This window comes from Oncorhynchus mykiss, chromosome 24 (genome assembly GCF_057628025.1).
Source record: "Oncorhynchus mykiss isolate SJ-2025 chromosome 24, ASM5762802v1, whole genome shotgun sequence".
NCBI classification, from domain to species: Eukaryota; Metazoa; Chordata; class Actinopteri; order Salmoniformes; family Salmonidae; genus Oncorhynchus; species Oncorhynchus mykiss.
The window spans coordinates 6999189-7026302 of NC_143045.1; the positions used below are offsets into that span (position 1 = coordinate 6999189).

General features: G+C 42.5%; 2 protein-coding genes across 5 annotated transcripts; both read right to left on the reverse strand.

Annotated features, from left to right (window-relative positions):
• Positions 1 to 1296: 1296 nt before the first annotated feature.
• Positions 1297 to 10768, reverse strand: LOC110503586 (protein YIF1B). 3 transcript variants are annotated; one of them, XM_021581990.3, is made up of 8 exons: positions 9055 to 10768; positions 3807 to 4027; positions 3589 to 3693; positions 3341 to 3419; positions 3181 to 3238; positions 2938 to 3093; positions 2660 to 2753; positions 1297 to 2530 (listed from the first exon to the last, which is right to left on the reverse strand). In XM_021581990.3, exons 1-8 carry the CDS (start codon positions 9119 to 9121, stop codon positions 2375 to 2377), a joined length of 936 nt encoding a protein of 311 aa, XP_021437665.1. In that variant the 5' UTR covers positions 9122 to 10768; the 3' UTR covers positions 1297 to 2374. The 3 variants fall into 3 exon arrangements, with proteins under 3 accessions (XP_021437665.1, XP_021437666.1, XP_021437667.1); XM_021581991.3 differs by having other exon boundaries at positions 9085 to 9248; XM_021581992.3 differs by having other exon boundaries at positions 9075 to 9242.
• A 518-nt stretch (positions 10769 to 11286) lies between these two features.
• LOC110503585 (HHIP-like protein 1) lies at positions 11287 to 26637 on the reverse strand. 2 transcript variants are annotated; one of them, XR_016491299.1, is made up of 9 exons: positions 26013 to 26637; positions 21164 to 21810; positions 20825 to 20968; positions 14737 to 15065; positions 14438 to 14564; positions 14068 to 14209; positions 13578 to 13659; positions 13090 to 13172; positions 11287 to 12960 (listed from the first exon to the last, which is right to left on the reverse strand). XR_016491299.1 is itself a non-coding variant. In XM_021581988.3 (9 exons), exons 1-9 carry the CDS (start codon positions 26298 to 26300, stop codon positions 11834 to 11836), a joined length of 2973 nt encoding a protein of 990 aa, XP_021437663.3. In that variant the 5' UTR covers positions 26301 to 26637; the 3' UTR covers positions 11287 to 11833. The 2 variants fall into 2 exon arrangements, 1 of the variants encoding a protein (XP_021437663.3); XM_021581988.3 differs by having other exon boundaries at positions 14064 to 14209.
• Between the last annotated feature and the right edge of the window lie 477 nt (positions 26638 to 27114).

Sequence of the window (27114 nt, forward strand, 5' to 3'; positions counted from 1 at the left end):
TTAAATCTAGCCAGAATGAAAGGTTAGCGGGTAGTGAAGTCCATTTCAGTTGCTATTAGCCTATCAGATATGAAAATAATACATTGGTATTACAATCCAATCCTTTTTGATTGTATTATTTATAAGTCACATAGCTTTCTGTAAGCATGAACAAGGCCACTGTCCAATATATCGATTGCAGCTTTTATCTAAGCATTTTCATAATTTGACCACGTCTCTGCTATAGGTTATATTCAGGTTCCGTTAGCGATTGATCACTGATCAATTATTTGGAGGAAACTAAACCACAGTTGTACTCCCAGCCTGTCGTTTTTTTTAAAAATGTGGTGCTTGTTAGGCCTATATAGGGGTTATTTTCAATACAAGATTACAATAATATAAAGACAACATCCATGCGTAAAGAACAACCCTGTCCAAACCTGTTTGGATAATGCTTTGCGCCACTCTGAGATGCACTTTGTAGCCTACTTGAACTTGTTTTGGTTTTTACTGTGGGCATTAGAGCCTACGTGTCATTTCTATTTATACTGTTCAATATATTTTGTACACACATCCAGATACTCAGCTCGTTTGCGTGGGGACTTTTTTAGGGATGGGCGAGATTCTCAGAATATTTATTTGTACGGCCGTGGACAGGGCAAGGTTAATTGGGACAGTAGGCTATTATGGCCAGTCTTAAATCATTGGATAAAAAAAGTAGGCTGTAATGAGTATAAAACAAAACGTGCCATTTCCTTTCAATTTATACAGCTTGTTTCATAATGGGAGGTCCAAGACAGGTTGAATTAATTTGCATACAGGGAGGGACCATGGCATCTGGGCAAAATGTGGAAGCAGCGGTGGATAAGACACATTTTATTACCATGTGTAACGCAACACATCTCGATTAGATAGTGATCCGATCAAGAACGGATGACAACCACATGTTAATCCAAGGTGTAAACCACAACTTCTGTTAATCTGATTGTGCCATGTGACAGTGGGGACAGAGCAGGAGTGTTGGATCAAGATTGACAGGAATATCTGACATACATCTGCTAATGTCAAGGTAAGCAGGCTTTATCATACACACCGGCTTTCCTTATTGATTACCATATCATCCTAACCTGGGGCAGAGAGGGAAAAGGGCTAAGGTGTTAATCTTACATAGATACAATGTAGCCATTGTCCATTAAAGCTTATTTCCTGTTGGAAAAAAATTGTATCAATAGGAAGCAAAGTTTGAGTGTATGTTAGTGATACCGGACGAGACATATTCAGCTTCATAACAGTTCAATTTAAAAAAGCCATATCAAATTTGTACTCCAGTTTCAGTTTATTTATCAAGTTGAAGAGAGCATTAGAGGATCCATGTTATTCCGCCTCTGTATATCAAATATTCATAAAAGCAACTGAGGCATGGCAAGCAACACCATTTTAGCGTGATATCTCTAGTAATTAGGCCTACATTTGAAATGGAGGCTAGTATTTGAACATCTTAAACCATTAAATATTGTTTCCACTTTTCCAGTTTGAAGCCTGAAAATCAATTACAGTGTCATATGCTCATGTAATTTTGTCAAGCTTGTTTAAAAAAGCATCAGCTGTAATTTAAGATGACTTAATGACTTTGTTACATGATTGAAAGTCTTTGTTTGGGCTTCAGTTCGTGGCACCAAGACATGTACAAAAAAGCATTTTTCGTATTTACAAACACACATCCACAAATCTGTTTACATACATCATCCTGTGATTAAGGACATTAAGAGCGCTTTTTTTGTGTGTTCACTGGACGGCGCAGGCAAATTATGCTAAAGCCTTTGGGTCAATGTAAGTATGTAACGCAAGAACACAATTCACATTAAATGGTTTCCCTGCGTAGTTGTGACACATTACAAATTGTGGGCTGCAAATTCTGCAATGCAATTCTGCAGGACAGCCATTTCACGGAGCTAACTTCGTTCTTGCGTTGCCTACTTACGTAGGCTATGAATTTGCCTTAACTGTGCTTCCATCCTTGGCTCAGTCAAAGCTTTTGCGATTGAGGACCCAAAGCTGGATTGCTAATATACAACCATATGTTCACAAATACTTAGAAAACATAACTAATTACAGTATACAAAACATGACGAGCCAGTCAATTATCCTTCTTAGACAATTACATTTAAAAAAAACAATACAAAAGACAGGTCAACACTACTGTTACACTTGTACTGTGAGACTTCGCACAATGCTAATTCTACAATGCCATTTGTGTGTGGTTTTATTTATCCGTGCATGTGTCCCGCACCTCTGCAGCGAATGGTGGGGAGAAGTGATGGTCAGTGAACAGTCTTATTTTTCCATAGAGAGGTAGTGTCTTGTCAGATGAAACACTCCTGGTCAGCTCGTGGTCTTACCTGACCAGGTGATAGGTCAACCAGTACATAAAAATGGGCTGGGCGGCTGCGATGGACATGGTCAGGTACATCCTCAGCTGGTTCCTGGCCCCGTGAACCAACACGCCTTGGGCTGCTGCCTCAGACAGGAGCTTTAGTCTCAACGTGCGGATCTGAAGAGAGGACCAAGACAGAGGGAGCCAAAATCAAGCTTGTGAACCTACGTACAGTAGTCAAGGCGCTAGCAGGGGACATTGGGTGGAGTAAATCCGATTCTATCATCCGCTCGTCCTGCTACTCACCATGAAGACGAAGATGGATATACAGCACCACAGCAGCGTTAGGTAATATCCCGTTCGACCAAATAGTAACCCTGCCACGACCCCTACAATCATCCTGCACACACAAGGGAATCTTTCACAATTCATCCGAGTAGTTGATGTGTCATCATGTCTTTACAACTTTAATATATAATTAAGACAACTTCCATGTTGAAAGACAGGGAAATCCAGAAACACAAACCGCAATGTCATACTAATCATGTCAGAGAGAGCAAGAGAGAGAGAGAGACCAGCCATACCCCACATATTTGTATCCGGAGAAGGCCACAAGATCGATGGTGGTGAGGTCTGTGTTGACTGTGACCAGGTAGAGACTGAGGAGGACAACCAGCACCTCCATGATGAGCCACACCAGGGCTGAGCTGGCCTGCATGCCCAGGATCTCAGGGGTAAACCTAGAGGGGAGATTAGGGTAGATACACGTTTCAGGATACTCTTTATACAGAAAACTGGGAAGAAAGGTGCAAAGTGGACCAGTTTACCTGTTCTGTGTTCCGAGCGCTAACCCAGCCACCAGGATGTATGTGATAAAACCCATTGCTGCAAAATAATATAAAGCAATGTTAAAACAATAATAGGCTAGTTCCAGGTTTTATTGGTTTGGTTCAGTCAGGGTGGTAGACCTGACCAGATCTCCTTTACCTGGAATGTACAAGTCAGGAGCGTTGATATCAAAGCGTGGAGCCACTGGGGTGTCCTGTTGGTAGCTCACTTCCCAGTTCTAATCAAAAGCAAAACAAAAACATACACCTTCTTTAGTCACCCATTCAATGAGAGTCATCCTAGGGCGTAAGTTCAGTATCAGCTTGGTAGCTCTGAGTCTGGACATGGACACAAGCAATACCAACAGATGGTGACCATAGTAACACAGGGTGACATGGCATCAGTACCTGGTGCATGTAGGGGAAGACGAGCAGGCCGAGTTTCTTGCCCACGTAAACTGTGTCCACGGCAAAGTAATATTTCAGCTTAGAGATGGGGAGGAAACGATCCAGCTGTAGATTAAACGGAGCAAAACCAAGACAATTTAGGCCCACTTAATGACACATCATGTTGCTACTTACTAACTGGTACCACAACTATGTACCGTCACTACCATGAGTCTTACATTTTTGTCCACCAAGTCTTTGCCCTGGCTGGCCAGGCTGCTCCCGTAAGCCATGGCCAAGTTGGACATAGGGTCTGAGAGGAGGGTCCGGCCGGGGTGGCCCATCGTCCCAACACCCTGGCCCTGGAACCCAGTGGGCTGCACCCCCGGCGCTGCACTGGTGTCATCAAACAGCTGACTGGGGTCTGTCCCGTCCATTGACGTGTTCCTCATTTCGGGATCTGTCACACAAGAGGTGGATGAAAGCACATTCTGGTCAGTGGAGTGGGGAATACGTCCAATGCATTTTGAAGGACAACCCAAATGTAGCTGCAAAAGGAGGAGCTATGCAGTGCACATTGACACAATTCAACAAATAGCCTAGCCTAAGCAGACAGTGCCTATAACAGGGTCTCTTCACTCCATGTGTAAGATAAACCCTGTTCTCAGTCATCAATTCTGGGTGTGTTTTATCCCGAGTGCAGAATCACATCGCCCACTAAGCAGATGGATACCCTTATGTCACCCCAGCCGCTTCCTATCAATGTATACTTTGTCCTTCCACAGACATCCATTGGCCTGCACCGTAGACTAATCTTATTATTAATACTTAACAATGAGATCAATTGAGATTAGGAACCTCTTTCTCAAAGAGAGAGAGGTCAACCAGGACAAGTAGGCTGCATTTCAAAATTAAACTTCAAAAACGGACACACTTACAGATCTCCACTCGTGGTCTACTGTAGAGCCGGGACGATAAACCAAAAATGATCGGTACCAACCAAACCGAGGATTTTACAGATAACAATAACTAAGTATAGGAATGTGAAGTTTGAAATGAAATAAGTCTGCTAATATGGGCTATTGCTAACTGGACAAATGGTACAATATTACAAGTAGCAGTAGTAGTTAAGCGCCATATAACAAAAGTAACTTCTGCACACTGTTTTAAAGTTATTAAATGTCTCATTATCGTGCCAATTTATCGCGTTATAGATGTTTGTCCATATCGTCCAGCTCTAGTCTGTCTCAAAAAAGCCTATAAGCCTAAATAATGAAATACAATGTTTGTTATTCATTAGAAGCACATCTCTGATTCTCTATTTCTTACCTATTGAAATGGGTAGCCCTAATGTTTCATATCCTTTACCAAATCAGTAAGTTTACCATGGTACTCTTAGCCGTTCTCATGACTACAATTCCATTCCATTACAGTGGAGCCAATCCATGTCCCATTTTGCCTTGTGAGTGAAATGGCCCATAGCTCTGACGCTTTATGTAGCAGGTTTCGCCTGCTACATAAGTTCTGTTATAGTCACAGACATGATTGAAACAGGGTTAGAAACTTCAGAGTGTTTTCTATCCACACCTACTAATCATATGCATATCATATATTCCTGGCATGAGTAGCAGGAAGTTGAAATTGGGCACGCTATTTATCCAAAAGTGAAAATGCTGCCCCCTATTCCAAAGAGGTTAAGCAATGTCTTTTTTTCTGGCCACTTTTCTGTAAAGCCCAGCTCTGTGGAGTGTACGGCTTAAAGTGGTCCTATGGACAGATACTCCAATCTCCGCTGTGGAGCTTTGCAGCTCCTTCAGAGTTACCTTCGGTTACTTTGTTGTCTCTCTGATTAATGCCCTCCTTGCCTAGTCCGTGAGTTTTGGTGGGCGGCCCTCTCTTTGCAGGTTTGTTGTGGTGCCATATTCTTTCCATTTTTTAATAATGGATTTAACTTCTCTAGGGTAGGGGGCAGCATTTGGAATTTTGGATATAAAGCATGCCCAAATTAAACTTCCTTCTACTCAGGCCCAGAAGATAGCATATGCACTCTAAAGTTTCCAAAACTGTTAAAATAATGTCTGTGAGTATAACAGAACTGATTTGGTAGGCGAAAAGCTGAGAAAAATCCATTCAGGAAGTAGGATTTTTTTTTTTTTGTCATTTTCTATTCAATGCCGTGTCAAAGAGCTTTTTCATGTGCGCGACCAGAGAGTGCTTTTCTTGTTTACCTTTTATATTGACGACGTTATTGTCCGGTTGAAATATTATCGATAATTTAGGCTAAAAACAACCTGAGGATTGAATATAAACATCGTTTGACATGTTTCTATGAACTTTACAGATACAATTTTGATTTTTTGTCTGCCTGTTGTGACTGCGTTTGTGCCTGTGGATTACTGAAGAAAACGTGCAGACAAAACGGAGGTTTTCAGATATAAAGAGATTTTGGACTGATCTTTGTGGGCTATACTCAGCCTTGTCTCAGGATGGTAAGTTGGTGGTTGAATATATCCCTCTAGTGGTGTGGGGGCTGTGCTTTGGCAAAGTGTGTGGCGTTAAATCCTTCCTGTTTGGCCCTGTCCGGGGGTGTCCTCGGATGGGGCCATAGTGTCTCCTGACCCCTCCTGTCTCAGCCTCCAGTATTTATGCTGCAGTAGTTTATGTGTCGGGGGGCAAGGGTCAGTTTGTTATATCTGGAGTACGTCTCCTGTCTTATCCGGGTTTCCTGTGTGAATTTAAGTATGCTCTCTCTAATTCTCTCTTTCTCTCTCTCTTTCTTTCTCTCTCTGAGGACCTGAGCCCTAGGACCATGCCTCAGGACTACCTGGCATGATGACTCCTTGCTGTCCCCAGTCCACCTGGCCGTGCTGCTGCTCCAGTTTCAACTGTTCTGCCTGCGGCTATGGAACCCTGACCTGTTCACCGGATGTGCTACCTGTCCCAGACCTGCTGTTTTCAACTCTCTAGAGACAACAGGAGCGGTAGAGATACTCCTAATGATCGGCTATGAAAAGCCAACTGACATTTACTCCTAAGGTGCTGACTTGCTGCACCCTTGACAACTACTGTGATTATTATTATTTGACCATGCGGGTCATTTATGAACATTTGAACATCTTGGCCATGTTCTGTTATAATCTCCACCCGGCACAGCCAGAAGAGGACTGGCCACCCCTCGTAGCCTGGTTCCTCTCTAGGTTTTTTCCTAGGTTTTGGCCTTTCTAGGGAGTTTTTCCTAGCCACCGTGCTTCTACACCTGCATTGCTTGCTGTTTGGGGTTTTAGGCTGGGTTTCTGTACAGCACTTTGAGATATCAGCTGATGTAAGAAGGGCTATATAAATACATTTGATTGAGGAGTTCACCACATCAGTCATTGGCTTCTTCAAAAAGTGCATCGATGATGTCATCCCCACAGTTACCGTACGTACATACATACCCCAACCAGAAGCCATTTATTACAGGCAACATCCGCACAGAGCTAAAGGCTAGAGCTGCCACTTTCAGGGAGCGGCACTCTAACCCAGAAGCTTATAAGAAATCCTGCTGTGCCCTCTGGCGAACCATCAAACAGGCAAAGCGTCAATACAGGACTAAGATCGAATCGTACTACACTGGCTCTGATACTCATCGGTTGTGTCAGGGCTTGCAAACCATTACAGACTATAAAGGGAAGCACAGCCGAGAGCTGCCCAGTGACACGAGCCTACCAGATGAGCTAAACTACTGCTATGCTCGCTTCAAGGCAAATAACACTGAAACATGCATGAGAGCACCAACTGTTCCGGAAGACTGTGATCCCGCTCTCCACAGCTGATGTGAGTAAGACCTTTAAACAGGTCAACATTCACAAGGCCGTAGGTCCAGACGGATTACCAGGACGTGTACTGCGAGCATGTGCTGACCAACTGGCAAGTGTCTTCACTGACATTTTGAACCTCTCCGAGTCTGTAATACCAACATGTTTTAAGCAGACCCCCATGGTCCCTGTGCCCAAGAACACTAAGGTAACCTGCCTAAATGACTACCGACCCGTAGCACTCACGTCTGTAGCTAAGAAAGTAATGAAGGGTGCACAACAAAACCTATTCCCCCTCAGGAGACTGAAAAGATTTGGCATGGGTCCTCAGATCCTCAAAAGGTTCTACAGCTGCACCATCAAGAGCATCTTGACTGGTTGCATCACTGCCTGGTATGGCAACTGCTCAGCCTCCGACCGCAAGGCACTACAGAGTGTTGTGCGTACGGCCCAGTACATCACTGGGGCCAAGCCCAATGCCACCCAGGACCTCTATACCAGGCAGTGTCAGAGGAAGGCCCTAAAAGGAAGCCCCCCCCCCCCTCTAGAACACTGCTGCTACTCTCCGTTATTATCTATGCATAGTCACTTTAATAACTCTACCTACATGTGTATATTACCGCAACTAACGGTACCCCCACACATCGACTCTGTACCGGTACCCCCATGTGTATAGCCTCGCTATTGTTATTTTACTGCTGCTCTTTAATTACTTGTTACTTTTATTTTATTTTACATTTTTTTAACTGCATTGTTGGTTAGGGGCTCGTAAGTAAGCATTTCACTGTAAGGACGGTCTACACCGGTTGTATTTGGTGCATGTGACTAATAAAATTTGACTTGAATGTCCCCCGAGTGGCCTAGTTACAGTTTTGGCAAGACTTGAAAATGTCTGTCTAGCAACAATCTACTTGACAGAGCTTGAATAATTTAACAATTAATAAATGGGCAAATATTGTACAATCCAGGTGTGCAAAGCTCTTAGAGACTTACCCCAAAACACACTGCTGTAATCACCGCCAAAGGTGCTTATTTGAAACATGTATTAATTTTGTCATTATGGAGTATTGTGTGTAGATGGGTGGGAAAGAAATATTGAATCCATTTTGAATTCAGGAAGTAACGCAACAAAATATGGAACAAGCAAAGGGTGCTAAATGACGTAAATAGAATACTCTGTATTGGGAACAAGTTATGATTGAACACTGGGCGGAGACCAACAAGAGGCTAACAAAACAAGAGGCACAGTCCCATGTCCCAATTTAGAAGCAAGGCAATACGTGAAGGCTTGAAATCGTAAGTCTTGAGAGGGAATAGCGCGACCTTCTAACCTACACCTGAATAATGTGGCCCGAAACTGATCAGACATGTTTCAGATTCGCTGTCTACATGGAATATGACAACGTCACCAGATAGTTTATCTAATGACGTGGCTAACAGCCAGCTAGCTAGCTAACTCAGTCTTGTGCAACATGGCGTCAGCTAGCCATATTAGTAAGAAATTAGCTGTCATGATTGATAACACACCGCATATGACACAAAAAAGCAAGTTAGCTAGCAACATTTTCCAGGTAGTTCGTTTAGCTTTGGCTTGAAGAGCAGCCATCGAGTGGGTTAGCTTGTTAGCTAGCTATTGGTATTAGCATGCCGGTTAGCTACATTTCTAGGCCAAAAAGTTCAGACATCTTACCAATAGTTTGATCAACGTACGTTAACTTACGCTGTCTGGACACACTTTGGGTTGCGGTGTAATCCATGTCTATCAATTATTACAGGTAGTTTCGGATATCGTCTATAAAAACGCTGATATGAAACCATTCAATATGCTTCCTACAAAATTTGTACACAGCCACACCCATGTGTCAACTGGCCAATGATAGAATCGTAAAAGACAAGACGAAGTTGTTCCAGGAAAAATGTGGACCAATCGAAATAATCCACTATAATTAATTTATTTCTACGTCTACCATTTACCATCAATTCTGGGACAGACCATAGTCTTAGATATGCAGTTTTAGAAACGTATTTGTCCTGTAAACATTACATGGCCATTTTGATAGCGCACAGGGCTGCGGGCCAAACCGTTGTGGGTTTGCAGACTACCATAGAGTAGGGGTGGAAAGATCTCCTATATAGTAACATGAAAAATAATATTTTATAAACATTTCATGCAATTCTACTTTGTTATATAATAGCGGAAACGTTTTTTAATACCACACGTTACCTGAAATTACAAGATAAGAATGGACAGAGAGGTTAGGCATCTGTTCATTTTATCATATTTCTCCAACGCCAAATCAGTGTGTCTTGTTTGCAACGAAACTGTCACTGTTTGCAAATAATACAATCTGAGCATGGTGCTGAACTTTCAAAAGTTAGGCCTACCTTTCCACCAGAACAAATATAAGCTTTAATTGTGGGCTACTCTTCTTCCATGGCTTAACCCAATGAGAGGTCACAAGTAAACCCAGCTGTCTTGGTTTAAACAGTTTACTCAATTGATAGTGACAGAATTTGATTAATTCTCAAGCAAAGTAAATGTATTGTCTCCTCGGCTATGGAAGGTTGTAGCTCAGCCTCTGAATATCCAAGAAACGGAACAATGATATCCCCATATGTATCGGATTCATGTCTTTCATGGGTATTTTACAGCTTGTTCCTTCCTATATATAAAGCATCGGACCAAAGCGGTGTTAAATATCACTTTATTTAATCTTATTCGTTTTATTTTCTTCAAAATCTTAAACTAGTAAAATCTTGTTAGTAAAATCTAATTACAATGAAGATGGATTTAATGAATTATGCCCACTCAGTTGCCTACTTTCAGCATCATGAGCTGTCCATTTCTGACTGATTGTGCCGGGGCTTCTGCTTCAAGTGTCAGCACCACAATGTAAATTACTCAAATATGGCTTATTGTGAGGTCAATAACTCTGATAAATAGGCTGACATGGGCAAGAAACATATTGCTTTTAATGAAATCAATTATAGTAGTAGCAAGCTATCAAAGTTGACCTCAGGTCCTCCTCATCTTCCTGCTCTCTTTCTCAAACCGAACAGAACATAGGCTATAGGCTTGTCCATGCGCAAGATGGACTAGGCCTAATTTTTTTGAAAGCCTTTCACTCTCCTGGACTGCCACTATGTGCATACACAGGACAGCCATTGGTTAGGCAAAGCACAACAACTTTTTGATCAGCAAGAGCAGAGCAGACATTGGGCTCAGTGTTGGAATATCCATTGCAGTGTGTAATGCAGCCCAGTTTTATTTACACAATCCCAGCAGCCATCTTAGAAATATAACTTTGCTCTGTGCTTCTCCAGGCATGCATTTCGTAGCCTATAGTTTATAGGCTATGGATAATTTGGTTGAGACAATACTAGCCTAGAGGCGCACTTGATATAGCCCACCCAGCAGAGAATCAGAGATGAGGGGCAGCATTGGGCACAGCATTGGGCACCCAAAAGTACTCTTTACATTTTGAATGCTTAGCAGGACAGAACAATTGTCAAAGTTAAGCACTTATCAAGAGAACATCCCTGGTCATCCCTACTGCTTCTGATCTTGCCAGCTCACTAAACACAAATGCTTCATTTGTAAATGATGTCTGAGTGTTGGAGTGTGCCCCTGGCTATGCTAAAATAAAAACAAGAAAATGGTGCTGTCATGTCGGATTTAGACTTCTCAGTTTTCCATTTACCATGAGCACATGAAACCACCCTTCTCCCTTATCGTCCAGCATTATGCCTCGTTCAAGTGCTAGTCGGAACATGTATAACTACAACCTATTAGCAAGTCGAGTTTCCTAGTTCCGACTAGCATGTGAACGCAGCCATTAGTCCTCTGAATAACAGTATCGTTTTATCGGGTTGTCCATGGGTGATGCAGTATGCTTGCTTGAGTAGAAATGAGGAGCAAGAATTCAAATGAAATCTCAATTTATTCGTCTCAATGGCCTTAAACAGTTTACATGCTGTATATAATCAGTCAAATTTTACAATAATAAAGCACACAATGTCCAGCATTTTCCTTTTCATTATCATTATTATAATTATTATTTTGACATCACTTCTTCACATGTAGAATTTTGTTTTATGAAAAATAAAACATATATATATATATATGTAATTATCAATTCATACAATGTAAAAAATTATAAATTCAACAAAATATATGCCATTTCTTCCAGCAGAGGACAGTATTGTAAAGTGATACACTTTTTTCTGGTAGAGAGGCAAGGAAGGAAAGGGATTCTGCCTCTGAAGTAAAGTATCAGGATGTCTAGTCTACAATCAACAATTGTTGTTAATCATCTTGAATTCGCAGTGTGTGTGAGTATGTGTGGGGGAGTAGAAGGGTGAGATGTGTCTGACCACAGTTTGTGCCCTGAAGTACAGTGCATAGAGGAAGATTCTGTTCATGCACAGGAGAGTAGCAATGATCCCCCAGTCAGACGTATTTTGGCTCATTATTTATCCTCGTCGTGGTGGTAGCCACACACCACCCCCACATCCTCATCGTGTGCACAATTGTGCTTGCCCACCTTTGCCCGTTTGCAGTCCAGTAACGTCCTCTCTGTGCCTTCACACTCCACATCATCTAGCAGGATACTGCCACTGCCGCCCCCCAATTCCGCCCGTTTAGCCACACGCAGGGCTACAGGGAATCCTAGTTGCTGGCACACCACCGTGGCCGCTTTACTACTAAACAAGTCATCACACACTGTACCCCACTCCCCCCGTATGTAAATCTCCACCCGCCCACGGTCCGATAGCTGCTCTGCACTGATCAGCCTCACAGACCCAGCCCGGTGCTTCCGGCGCCGCTGCTTCCCAGGTTGGGAGCCCCGGTCCTTCTTGTTGAACCGGTTCCTTGTGGAACGGTCTATCTTGTCACTCTGGCCTTTCAGGAGCTTGTCCTGGACCTTTGAGAGGGTGAAGTTAGGCCTCTGGGTGGTGGGCTTTGTTGAAGCTGTACAGTACATGGGCCTTGGTGTGGTCTGGGGCCGGTTGGTCGTATCCCCTAGTGGTGGGGGTCTGACCATGTCGTGTGGTTGTGGTCGGGTCAAGGGTCGTGCTGTTGGTGGAGAGGGCCTTCTGGCTCCAGTTGTCAACCGTGGTCGGGGCTTCGGGGTAACAGTGGGCCTGGTGTAGGACAACGACATTCTCTGCCGGGAAAGAGTGGTGGCATGACCTGGCCTGGCCGTCACTACCTGCCTCCATGAGGTGGTCAGGGCAGGTGTAGCGGTACCAGTAGGCCTCTGCTGCATTGAGGTGGGGTTGGAAGTTGTTGCTGCAGGTTTAACAGTAGCCCGCGTCGTCAGAGGTTTAATAGTAGCCCTCATCGTTGAAGGTTTAACTGTAGCCCGCGTCGTTGCAGGTTTAATAGTAGCCCTCATCGTTGAAGGTTTAACTGTAGCCCGCGTCGTTGCAGGTTTAGCGGTAGCCTTCAGGGTTGCAGTTGGCAGTCTGTAGGTAGGTCTTGTCGTCGTAGAACGCATGGTGGTCGGAGGAGTACGGAGAGTGGTAGTAGCTGTTGTTCTAGCCGTAGTAGTGGGCACAGCAGTGGTCATCGGCTTCTTGTCAATGACAAACTCTGTAGAGAGGAAGTCAAGCGAGAGAAACAGCCCTTTAGACCACTCCAACTGACCGAGATGTGTTGCACTATGACTAATGATAGCTCGCAAACACAGAGCGACTCGTGTTTGTTTGTGGTGTCACTTACCCTCCGTCGGGTGGAAGTGAATCAGCTTGCCCTTAATCTTGACAAGAGTGGGCTTGAAGCTGCACTTGCCTGGGGGTGCTCTCCTAGATGGTGAGAGAAATCCATTGATTCCAAAGCTGCTCATGATAACTATCTCCTAATAATACAGTATTGTGTGATTTTAATCATACGTTATCATAATCACATGAAAAAAAACAATGATATCATAGATATAAGCACATTATATTCAGTAAATTGCATTTCAGGGTAAAGGATTTAGCAGATATTCCCTTAGCGTGACACAGAGCGATTACATTTGTGAATACATAGTTAAAGTAAGATATGTACTAAACAAACACAGGGGGATTGAAGACCACATCCATAATTGGATGGACAATAGACATTAGTATATCTGGCAAAGGTATGTCTGTTTTGGGAATCTTTCATTAATTCAAGATTAATTCCCAGAGCCCCCTGGCTGTTGAGACATTGGGACCCTAGTTTAATACCTGGATGGATCTACTATCTTATAGATCACCCCCGCTCTGGCAGACGCACTGGGAGCTCCCGTTGCCAGGAAGTACAGCTCCCCTAGAAACAAGAGGGGAAAAGGATCTAAGACCCAGCACAAAGATATGCAACACTTTCAAAGTGAAATGAAGACAGACCGTTTCTTTTGAACCTCTTCCCACTCTAATCAGCTTTGAAGTCAGGAATTCTGAACAAGATTGCTTTTTGAAACTTATCTGAAGTTAAAGAGCATGCACTAAGTGGTGCACCACTGGGTTTGAACTGGGTGTTTTTATTTCTTTATTGCCGTTCAAAAGCAGCAGACGCTCATCATGAAATAACTCAGAGAAGCAATTTGTCATGGTTGCCTTGGGTGAGTGAATTCACAAGCAGCATGCATCCCCTAATGGCCTTTTCATGTACGGATCAGTACGAACAAAACACAAAGAGACACAAAAACATGCAAAGCTAGTTGTCAAGGTTACCTGCCTCATCTTCAGCAAAGGAGATTATGTATTTGTAATAGCTGTTGATGAGTTTGGGGAATCGGCACGTCTGGCCTTTTCCCATACATATCTCCTTGTACTCCCACTTCCCAGTGCTTTGGTTCTCCTTCAGTGACATTAGGCGCCTAGGCAGACAAGTAGTCACTCAGATTGTGCATGTGTCAAGTGAGTTTTAGGGCAAAAAAAACTATTGTATTGCTATTGTTTTTATGCATTTGAAACATTTGGCAATAATCTTTCAATGTTAAGAACATATCAACTTCTTTTTGAGGCATGACAAACTATGGAACATTTTCAGCATATTAATTGGTATAACATTGGATAAATGTAGGTTATGTTGTATAAACACACACCCACTCATAAAATCCCCGAATATGTAGAGGCCATTGAGATTAGGCATCTGGCAGCCTCGATATATGTAGCCTCCAGTGACCGACTTCCCCAGTTTGTGGGGGTAAGCGAAAATAGGTAGAATGTCATCTGAGGAGAAAAAAATGTAATACAACAACACATCTCACTTTGGAAACACACTGCAAGAATGTTTTCACCGCTTAAGGGATTTAATAGATATCTGAACTTAAAATGAGCTGATGCTTGATAGAGAATCAGCCTGACACTTCTACCAAGCCTGTAGGAGGAGTAGCCTACTTACCAAGAGAGGAGTTGCGACACAGCCTGTTGTCATAGCAGGAGAAGCCCTCCTTGGCTCTCCAGCCGTAGTTGCCACCCTTGACGATGAGGTCCACCTCTTCAAACTTGTTCTGCCCCACGTCCCCGCAGAACAGTCGGCCACGGCCCTGCCCGGTGATGGGGTCGCCCCGGTCGATGGAGCAGCGCCACATGTTACGCACCCCGTAGGCATAGATCTCAGGCAGCGAGTCCTTCTCCCCCAGGAAAGGATTGTCTGACGGGATACTGTAGGGGTCCATGTCATCGTTGTTGTCCACATCGAGACGCAGCACCTTGCCCAACAGAGTGGACCTACGCACACATGGGGTGGAGTTTATTCATAGGAAAATGTACGAGCGTTTTAGTGTGTGCTTCTGTCATTGTTGTGTGTGCTTCTGTCGTTGTTTTTCATTTGTGTTTGTGTATCCAACCTGGTCTCAGACCATTTTGTAAATCTGAGACACTCTAGTATGATACAGTGGCTTGCGAAAGTATTCGCACCCCTTGTCATTATTCCTATTTTGTTGCCTTACAACCTGGAATTAAACTAGATTTTTTGAGGGGTTTGTATCATTTGATTTACACAACATTCCGCTGATGTACAGCAATCTTTAAGTCATACCACGGATTCTCAAATGAGGTCTGTGCTTTGACTAGGCCATTGCAAGACATTTAAATGTTTCCCCTCAAACCACTCGAGTGTTGCTTTAGAAGTATGCGTAGGTTCATTGTCCCGCTGGAAGTTGAACCTCCGTCCCAGTCTCAAATCTCTTGAAGACTGAAACAGGTTTCCCTCTAGAATTTCCCTGCAATTAGCGCCATCCATCAGTCCTTCAATTCGGACCAGTTTCCCAGTCCCTGCCGATGAAAAACATACCCACAGCATGATGCTGCCACCACCATGCTTCACTGTGGGGATGATGTTCTCGGGGTGATGAGAGGTGTTGGGTTTGCTCCAGACATAGCGTTTTCCTTGATGGCCAAAAAGCTACATTTTAGTCTCATCTGACCAGAGTATCTTCTTCCATGTGTTTGGGGAGTCTCCCAAATGCCTTTTGGCGAACACCAACGCGTTTGCTTATTTTTGTCTTTCAGCAATGGCTTTTTTCTGGACACTCTCTCGTAAAGCCCAGCTCTGTGGAGTTCTTCATGGTGCCGCTCGCTTGGTGGTGCTCCTTTCTTAGTTGTGTTGAAGACTCTGGGGCCTTTCAGAACAGGTGTATCCATAATGAGATCATGTGACAGATCATGTGACACTTAGATTGCACACAGGTGGATTTTATTTAACTAATTATGTGACTTGTGAAGGTAATTAGTTGCACCGGGTCTTATTTATGGGCTTCATAGTAAAGGGCTGAATTACATATGCACGCACCACTTTTCCGTTTAAAATCTAGATTTTTTTTCTAAACAAGTTACTTTTTTGATTTCACTTCACCAATTTTGACTATTTTGTGTTTGTCCATTACATGAAATCCAAATAAAAATCAATTTAATCTACAGGTTGTAATGCAACAAAATAGAGAAAAAGCCAAGGGGTTGAATACATTTTCAAGGCACTGTATGTTACATTTCGTATGATATGTATTAAATTTGCTCAATACTCATTTCGTATGGTATGTTACAATTTACATTATATGTTACGAATTTGCAAAACGTACAATATGTTGTGAATTTGCAAAATGTATGATATAATGAATTCTAGCTAGCTGGCTAACATTAGCTAGGCTATGGGTTAGGGTTAAGTTTAGGAGTTAGGGTTAGCTAAAAGTGTTAGGGTTAGGGGAAGAGTTAGCTAACATGCTAAGTAGTTGCAAAGTAAAAAGAAAAGTAGTAAGTATTTGAAAAGTTGCTAATTAGCTAAAATGCTGAAGTTATCCAGGATGAGATTCAAATTCATTACAGACAAGGATTAAGGTTAGTGTTAGGGGAAGGGTTAGTTAAAAGGTTTAAGGTTAGGGTTAGTGAAAGGGTTAGCTAACATGCTAAGTAGTTGCAAAGTAGCTGAAAAGGTAGTAAGTAGTTGAAAAGTTTCTAATTAGCAAAAATGCTGAAGTTGTCCATGATGAGATTCAAACTCACAACCTTTGGGTTGCTGGACTTTCGCATCATACATACTGCCGTACTTTCATTCTTGCTTTAAGTAACCATCTGTCTTATGTAACCATACGAAACGTAACATATCATGCTAAATTGAGTGTCTCGGATTTCTGTTTACTATGTTGCGTCTAGTCTACGAGACCAGACTAGTGTATCACAACAGTCATCAAAGACATTTATGTTTAATGATGAGTGAGTACGTTATAGATGCACAAAGGTCATGACCCTAAAGCATTTTTGGGGGAATGATATTTATGCCTCCGTGACTTTCTCACTGATCATTATTCACAATTCCTTCATGATTATCCAGAATCATGGTAACATCCACATTAATGTAGAAGTATCCAGAAACATATTATATTCTTATTTACAATAATTATTTTTGTATTATTTACCATCTATTTCTATTGACCACAACATCATCTGAAACACAACCAAAACAAACTGCAAATGCATCCAACAAGGTTGTAGAGTAGACAAGTTTGATGTAGTCATTGTGTGCTAGGAAAATGGGACCTAATATTAAAAACTTTTGACTATATTTAATACACTATAAGTGGATGTATCCAAATACTTATGACTAAATACATAAAGTGCACAAATTGCTTGCATTTCTAAACGATAAAACAGATATGTATGAAAATACCCTCAAATAAAAGTTGACATTCTGTACTGTCACCTCATATAAAACATTTCATCTCAAATCCAAAATTCTGAGGTATAGAGCCAAATGAATCATTTTAGCTTCACTGTCCAAATAAATAAATAGTGGAATTTCTCTCTCTCTCAATTCAATTCAAATTCAATTCAAGGGGCTTTATTGGCATGGGAAACATAAGTTAACATTGCCAAAGCAAGTGAAGTAAATAATATACAAAAGTTAAATAAACAATCAAAATGAACAGAAAACATTGCACTCACAGAAGTTCCAAAATAATAAAGACATTACAAATATCATATTATGTATATATACAGTGTTGTAACAATGTCTCTCTCTCTCTGTCTCTCTCTCTCTCTCATACACACATACTATTATGCGGCCCACAGCGTCGCGTCTTGTGTAAATATTAGCCTTGGCAGGTTCCACAACCCTCATATCCCTGGCCTCCCATTCATTGGCTGTCAAGAAACCCTCTGCTCATCTTTCTTCTCCTGCGATGAACTGAAAGGGATGTTTCCACCCAATGGAACTCAATAGAATGCCTTTACCGTAAGTACCGCCCTCCGTGGTAAAGCTGTGATGTAAAGATCCCCTTATTTCCGCATGCATGCATTCTGCTATACACTAGAGCTACCCAACTATAAACTAGACATAACCCTCTTCTGAGAATAACACATAACAAGGTTTGATTTAGAGCACCTGCTCTTACTGTACGTCTTGCTGCTGTTGAAGATAGGAGGATGAGCTCATTGTTATGGCTGGAATCAATCATGCATTTTCCATATTTTTTGTGATTTGTTTGATACTGTTCCATTTATTCCATTCCAGCCATTACAATGAGCCCCTTCCTCCTATAGCTCCTCTCACCAGCCTCCTCTGCACCACATTTATATCTACATTGTAATATTCTGAACAGAGTAGCAGATATTTTACCTCCACTCAGGTCTTTAAAAGGAGAGGTAAACTTCCCTTTTAAAGCTCAACTACACAAGACTGTAGTAATTATCACATGGTACGAAAAGGCCAGACATCGTCCGACAACATTCCCCATAAGTATTACTTTTGGTCTGGCACTGCAGGCCCAGACACTGGCCACTGACCAATACTCTGTGGGGGTGGCAGTCACTTAGAACCTGACTGGCAATGTTATGCCCTGTCCTTGCCCATGGTTCAAAATAAAAATGCATTCTAAGACACAGACTGTCCAAAGCTCAGTGATGTTTTTTTCATAATATCACTGTGTGTACAATTCTGCCATTGTGTTATAACTATAGAGGCTTTGAGTCATTTCTGAATGGCCCTGCGAGACACTGTAGACTCTGGGCACTGCCAACCCCTGCCCCTGCCAGGAGAAAGCTAAACTTACAAGGCTAATATTGTGAACAACTGTACCGTCTCTGTCTGCATAAATGTACACATAACGTTGAGCTGAATGTTTGTCATGTCAAATGCTCAGGGGTTGAGGTCATACATGGCGATTCTCTCCCAATTTTGCCACCACTGACGAGTACGGTCATAAAATCGCACTTTCATGAATAGCTGCTGAGTGGCATTGCTGAAGGTCTTGTATAAATTTAATTGGAAAACGTTGAGCTTAAATCCATAAATGTGTCACTCCCTCAAGGCCTAGAGAAATGTCTAGTCAAAGTTTCTAGTAAAATATTCTTCTACCCTCTGGAGTCAATTAATATTCTGTAATATTAAACTTGTGACAACTCAGACATAAAGTTAATCTATGATGTGTATTAGTTTACCATAAATATAATAATTACTAGACATTTACCATGGCAACAGGATTTTCCATTCTTTAAAAAACTTATTTGGGCTAGGCCCCTTTTTTCTCCACTTCCTGTCTAAATGACGTGTCCAAAGTAAACTGCCTGTTGCTCAGGCCCTGAAGCCAGGATATGCATATAATTGGTACCATTGGAAAGAAAACACTTCGAAGTTTGTAGAAATGTTAAAATAATGTAGTAGAATATAACACAATAGATACGGTAGGAGAAAATCCAAAGAAAAACCAACCGGAATCCTTTTTTTTTGAGAGACCATGCTCTTACAATGGAAAGTATAGGGGCATACTGAATTCTAGCTCCCATTATGCAATTCCTATTGCTTCCACAGGATGTCAGCAGTCTATGTTCAAGGTTTCAGGCTTGTAACTTCCAAAACGAATAAGAAATATCAGTTTTAGTACAAGGACACAATCCTGGAAATTCGTGTTTGGGCGTGCCATGAAGACAAGACACACCTGCTAAAATTGATTTCCTATTGAACATACTTCTTTCCGTAAGAAATATTTTAGTTTAATTACATTTTAGAGTATCTGAGGAGTGAATAGAAATGTATTTTGACTTGTTGAAACAAAGTTCAGGGGTAGATTTTCAGATTCCTTTCTCTGCAGGTTGAACGAGTGGATTACTCAAATCGATGGCGCCAACTAAACTGACTTTTTGGGACATAAAGAAGGATTTAATCTAACAAAACGACACTACATGTTATAGCTGGGACCCTTTGGATGACAAATCAGAGGAAGATTTTCAAAAAGTAAGTGAATATTTCATCGCTATTTGTGAATTTATGAAACCTGTGCCTGTGGAAAAATATTTTGATGTGGGGCGCCGTCCTCAAACAATCGCATGGCATGCTTTCGCTGTAATAGCTACTGTAAATCGGACAGTGCAGTTAGATTAACAAGAATTCAAGACTTCAACCGATATAAGACACTTGTATGTACCTAAATGTTTAATATCCATATTTGTATGATTATTTATTTGAATTGCGCGCCCTCCAGTGTCACCGGAAGTTGTCCCGCTAGCGGGACGTCTAGCCCTAATTATAGAATCATGTATCACTGTAGTATCATATGAGAAGGTCACATAGTGTGAGAGTTGAGTACTACAGTTTACAAACACACTAAAATACTAACTGTGCCCTATGGTCCCTTTACTGTAGCTTAGAACTCTCCTGGCATAAAAAAAATATGTCACGCTGTAGGTTTAATGTTTTGAACCCTTATTTTTCCCGTAATTTCTTGTCTGTAAATAAGTATACTTTAAAGAGCCAGCACATCACATTAAGTGTTTCCATCCACTACTATCTCTAATACTCCAACACTACTGTTTAGGTGTCCTTAGTTGAATGATAACTGTATCTTCAACACTTGAAAAATGGACGTCTCTGAAGCAAACATATCATTCTGACCTTCCAAAAGCATCAACATGGGGTGAAGGCTAGAAATACACTAAATGTCATCCACTAATTTGTTTCCCCTGAATGTGTTTGAAATGTATAGAGCACAGGGACTCACTTATTCTGGGAGTTCCCAAACTTGCCAAAGGGGTCCCCTGCTCTTCCGCCATCACCGATGAAGATATAGAGGTAGCCATCGTGCCCGAAGAGAAGTTGGCCCCCGTTGTGGTTCGAGGCAGGTTCCACCACTTCCAAAATAGTTCTACAAAGAAAACCACTCATGACTAAACATCACTAAATTAGAAATCTGATAGGATGAATGTAGTTGCAGATCTCTATTTCAAATCTGCTGGTTCGTTCAGATTTGTTTCAAAATGTCAAATGCATTCATGTGAATGGAGCCGATGACACCACAGGTTCTGATTCAGTCCATGCCATTTGGTGATACTTCTCTTACCTCTCTGAGGAGTGGTCTAGTTGGTTCATATCATCAGCGGACAGTGTAAACTCACTAATGCGGATCCTCTCCTCCTTCTTCACAGACACAGAGTAGTAGACATAGGCCTTCCGCACCACAGTGAAGCGCGGGTGGAGGGCCATGCAGAGGAAGCCTCTCTCATCCCCCGCCCAGGGCGAGGTGAGCACTGCCTTGGTCAGGTTGAGGAAGGGCCGGTCAATACGGGAGCCGTTGGCCAGGTACGCCCACACGTAGCCCAGCTGCTCGGCCACAAAGAAGCGGTGGGTCCCGTCGTCGGCATGGACCATTGCCACTGGGTTCCTCAGGCCGTTGGCCACCTCCTGCAGACACAGCTGCAGACAGCCCTCGGGGTCCGCCCGAACATCTCCCAGGTTGGCATTGAGCTTGTCGTCGGAGAGCACGTTGGGGTAGCAGTACTCCCTGTCTTTGAGTTCCAGGAAGTTACAGAACTTATTGCGGTCCTCCTCTATGCCCACCGTGGCGTTGTTATCGGTGAGCAGGCTAATGGTGTAGCGGCACTGGTGCCAGAACTCAGAGCAGTAGTCTCCGCACAGGCCTGGCAGCTCCCTCATGGGCGTGTTGGCATCCTCAGCATCATACAGGTGGGCAGAGTAGGGAGAGCACTCCTGCAAGGATAAGGAAACCTGGTTTGAAAGTGGCAGAGCTTTTGGGGCTTGGACGACACACGCTTTTGAGCAAAACTTCATGATCAGTAGACCTACCTTATCGGCTGATAACTTTCATAATGAGCTACCACTTAAGCTGTAGTATATAGCCACTTGATTTGTGTAATGTCGTATATAATCTTCAGAAGTATAGTCCTCAGGTTAATCCTATGCCATGTCTGTTCGTGATACTGTGCAGCTATTTTCATGATGTACTCTCCCTAAGCTTGAAAACATTTGCAATTCACCATGTCCTCTTCTCATCCCAGTACTAACCAGATCAGCTAGTAATAACTGTTCTAGAAATAAATAAGGCCTGTTTAAGTGCATCTTAGAACGTCCAATCCCTTATTAAGTCAAAGACACAAAATTACACTAATTTTGACACTGGTAAACCGTTGGGACAATTATGCAAAACATATAAACCACCTTAAAGACTGGTACTGAAAAAGACGGGTTCTGTTACAAAGACTCTGATGAATGATATATCATATGATTCCAAGTCTAAGGCAAAGTGGGCATAACGTTTTTCTGGAGTTCTGCTGAGTATTTATTTACTTCTTTATATTTAAATCTGGGATATGCTCTCTCAAAGGTACCCTCAAACCACTGCTCAAAAACTCAATATCAAAGCTTTTAAAATCAACAGCACTGGCCAACTCTGGGCTGAAATCTGTTGCTGACCATAAATTGTTAGGTGGATTATGCAGTCACATGATGTCAGGCAGTGACGTAAACAAAAGGGGGCAATCTGGAGGTGGTATGTGTTATGCACAGCCACACTGTGTGTTTGAGTTGGGGGTACAGTAAAAACTAGTAAGTAAGAGCTGACAAATGTGGGCATATAGCCACTAAAAAGAACATAAAAGAATGCATGAAATGCCTTGATTATATACAACATGTATGATATATCACATCACATCATAGCACCTTGTGGGAAATGTTTATTATTTTTTTTACTTACATCATTTCTGTTAGATCTTAAAATATCTAGATTTGGCTCTTGTTGAGGGGTTCATTTGTTTCTGCAGATCTGATATAGTTTCCCAGCTATCTCCCAGCAGGGTGCAATCTCTTTCAAGTCTTTACAAACAAACCCAGCCATGGTGAGTCCCATTTCCTTTGTGCATGTTTTGGAACTATCCAGAGAAATTGTATGAAAAGAGCCCAGTGTTCAGTGAAGCTAAGCAAAGCAGGATTGATATCATGCCATGCTTATTTGGTTCAATTTCAATCCAAGGTGAAAAAGGGAATCTCTGAGTCTGAATCTAAGATGCTATTGAACTACGCCAAACATACAGTGGCTTGCAAATTTATTCATCCCCCTTGGCATTTTTCCTATTTTGTTGCCTTACAACCTGGATTTTTTTTTTTTAATTAGGGGGGGGGGGGGGGGGGGCTGTATCATTTGATTTACACAAAATGCCTACCACTTTGAAGATGCAAAATATTTTCTTGTGAAACAAGCAAGAAATAAGACAAAAACTGAAAATGTGTAGAGCCACCTATAGCTGCAAGACTCTTGGGGTATGCTTGGCACATCTAGCCACTGGAAATTTTGCCATTCTTCAAGGCAAAACTGTTCCAGCTCCTTCAAGTTGAATGGGTTCTGCTGGTATACAGCAATCTTTAAGTCATACCACAGTCTCAATTGGAGTGAGGTCTGGGCTTTATTGCCTCTCTGATTAATGCCCTCCTTGCTTGATTCGTAGGTTTTGGTGGGCAGCCCTCTCATGGCAGGTTTGTTGTGGTACCATATTCTTTCCATTTTTGAATAATGGATTTAATGGTGCTCTGTGGGATATTCAAAGCTTAAGATATTTTTTATAACCCAACTCTCATTTGTACTTCTCCACAACTTTGTCCCTGACCTGTTTGGCGAGCTCCTTGGTCTTCATGGTGCCGCTTGCTTGGTGGTGTTGCAGACTCTGGGGTCTTTCAGAACAGGTGTATATATACTGAGATCATGTGACAGATCATGTGACACTTAGATTGCACACAGGTGGACTTTATTTAATTATGTGACTTCTGAAGGTAATTGGTTGCACCAGATCTTATTTAGGGGCTTCATAGCAAAGGGGGTGAATACATATGCACCACCACTTTTCTGTTTTTTAAGTCATTTTAAAAATTTCACTTCACCAATTTGGACAATTTTGTCTATGTCCATTACATAAAATCCAAATAAAAATAAATTTAAATTACAGATTGTAATGCAACAATATAGGAAAGACGCCAAGGGGGATGAATACTTTTGCAAGACACTGGAGACAAAAACCTCTAGGTGGCAATTACCCTTCTATGACTCTCTGTAATAAACATACCAGCGCTACCCTTAACCATATAATTTATTGTGTAATTCAGCCCAAAATCCACAGGGCCAAGTTAAAAAAAAATGTTAAATGCATATAAAAAAATCTATGCATATAAAATAGAATGAGCAGAACTGGAGTCCACATTCAAGTCAATGATTTGACAGTTCTAGCCATTCTATTTCTATGCATGTAATCCTAATCCAGATTGATAACTTTTGAAGAACTGCACCCTGGTCATTGTTCTTTGCCCTGTTTCATCTTGTTTCATCAAATGGGTGTTGACTCCTCTGGCCTCTACTGTAGGCAGCCCTGATAATGCAGTAACTTCGCCAATTATAACGTTCTGTTTAAATCCTTCGGAAATACTGTAAATTAGGCCAGCGTTGGATGGGATAGGGAGTTCTGACAACAGCAATCCGTCAACCAGATGACAACCAGATGTGGCATTAGAATTTGTACAGTTTAGCGTGGAAAAAAACCTAGATTTGTAAAGAAGGTTAACTACACAGTGCAGGGTGAGCTGGTAGGGTTAAAGCTGTGTGTGTTGGTTTCCTTTCCTCCATAAGTCACCAAAAGTCAACATAAATACACTCAAAGAACACTCTAAAAAGGCCCTCCTTCCAAAAGAGGTGGGCGGTAATGAGAGAGTGCACATGTGCCACATTGTATAGGACAAACCTTCAGAGTTCCACGTTGCCACGATCACGGTAAATGTGAGACTTCTCAGCTTCCAACGTTGGGAAGGAGGTATAGGATAGGCTATATTGAGTTAAATGGCTGACGTCAATGTTACTAATTGTTTTGTATCCCAATAGTCAGCCTTAATCCCACCACAAGTAGAAGTTGTAGTTCCTTCAACTACTTCAGATGGATTCAACTCCTCACCTGCATCTCCCTCCTGCCCTCCCTCCCTCCCTCCCTCCCTCCCTCCAGTGAAAATATGATACTGTATATCCTGTTCAGTGGCCAGACAGGAAATCAATGTTTCGCTGGTGGTCAGTGGACCTCTTGACAGATCACAAGCAGCCCCCTGTATCTATGATAACTGTTCGGACAAAGGGCATCATTGAGCAGAGTTTACCCTGGCTAAGTGGCCGTAGGCATTCGGTCTCCAGCTACTGGCCTGTATCTCAGCATGGCTGATAGGAGAGCTGAGAGCCAAGCACAACAGCTCACTTCCACCAATGGAGGCTGCTGAGGGGAGGACGGCTCATAATAATGGCTGGAACGGCGTAAATGGAATGGCGTCAAACACATGGAAACCATGTATTTGATACCATTCCACTAATTCCAGCCATTCCCACGATCCCGTCCTCCCCAGCTAAGGTGCCACCGACCTCCCGTGACTTCCACTGGATCCAAAACCAAACAAAGCTGAGGACACATGGGCTGTGATTCTCTTCATTGGAGAGGAGAAACAAGTCATCCGTTTACAGTAGTGATGTTGTGGTACTGTGGTTCAGGACCCTAAATCCACCATTGTTAACAGTGCTGTCGTTTCTCATGCTCGAACAGTCAAGTCAAGGTCTTACATAATACCTCCAACTATAATTTGTTCCAATCTACAGCGTGCACATTTGGAAAGGCCTGGGGTATGTTATTATCATGATGTCCACATACATTTCACTAGCGCAGGGGTGTACAAATCTGAATGAAGTATAGTTTCATGAAATGTGATAGCTTAATCTGTATACATTTTTCATGTCCTGTGATGAATTAGTAACAAGTGAAAATGTTTTAAAACCGTGCAAGAAGGTAATCCATTCTAAAAATATCCTGCAGTTTTGTGGACTGTTTTAGAGAAGGAGTCATTAGCTAACATCTGACTACTGACAGACTTCAATTTACCTGACAGAGGATGGTGCGTATGTATTTCGCACAGGTCACGTAACCCAAGTAGTCAAAGTAGTCCATGATCTTGTAGAAGTTCTGGGAGATCTTGTCATCTTTCTCCAGGTCACAGCAACCAAACTTGGCATACTCCTTACAGAAGACCAGAGGCTCCCGTGGCTGGAAGGGGGGCTTGTAATCCAAGCACTGGGGGTGTGTGTTCCCATGTCGGGGTGCGAGTAGGACCAGTAGGACCAACAGCCACCGGGACATCAGCTCAACTCCCTTTACACTTACCCCGCTCATAGCAATGGTAGTTCACCCTGCCACCTGTAGGGCTAAGTAATGGAGTGAGGCAGAATTCCAAAAGGTCTGTGTATAGTGGTGATTCTGTCCCTTCCCCCTGGTGCTTGACTGTTGGAGAGCCTTCCTATGTTTGCTCTGGACATGTGCTCTTTTGTGGGACAAAAAAACGAACGGTGGTGGAGAGCAACAGGCCCTTTCATTCAGCAGTCAGCCCCGGCCAGCCACGCTGCTTCCACTCTCCACTCAGATCCTATTCCCATCCCTCCCTTTGCCCCCTCCCTCTGCTCCCTCCTCCCCTTACTCTCCCTCGCTCTCTGTCTGTCCTCCACAGACACATGGCATTCTTTCCCATTGCAGCCTATCTTTATCACCCTGCTGTAGCTTCCCTCCCCCTCTACATACTCCGCCTTTTCTCTACTTCCCACACACCTCTCTACCCTGCCTCACTGAGGGGAATAGACTAGGGGTGTGTGTGGTTGAATGACTCAGGACCTTGTGCTGAAAGAGGAGAGCAATGGATCCTCCACACACCACAAACAATGGCATAGCCTATACGAAACTGTATGTATACGATGGAGTACATATGGATAACGCTGTTTGATATAGGCTTCTGCCGTTATTCAACAGGCATTTGTGAACCACTTGGTTCCAACTGAAACTGAAAATCCACCCTAAAGTGAATTGAGGCGAGCGATAAGGGGCAAGACAGCATTTGAATTGACTTGCTACAGTTCCTAAGGGTTGTGTCCTAGACCTACAGGGTATACAAATACCACTGTTGTATGTCTTTCATTTCGACTCAGCCACCTTCCTC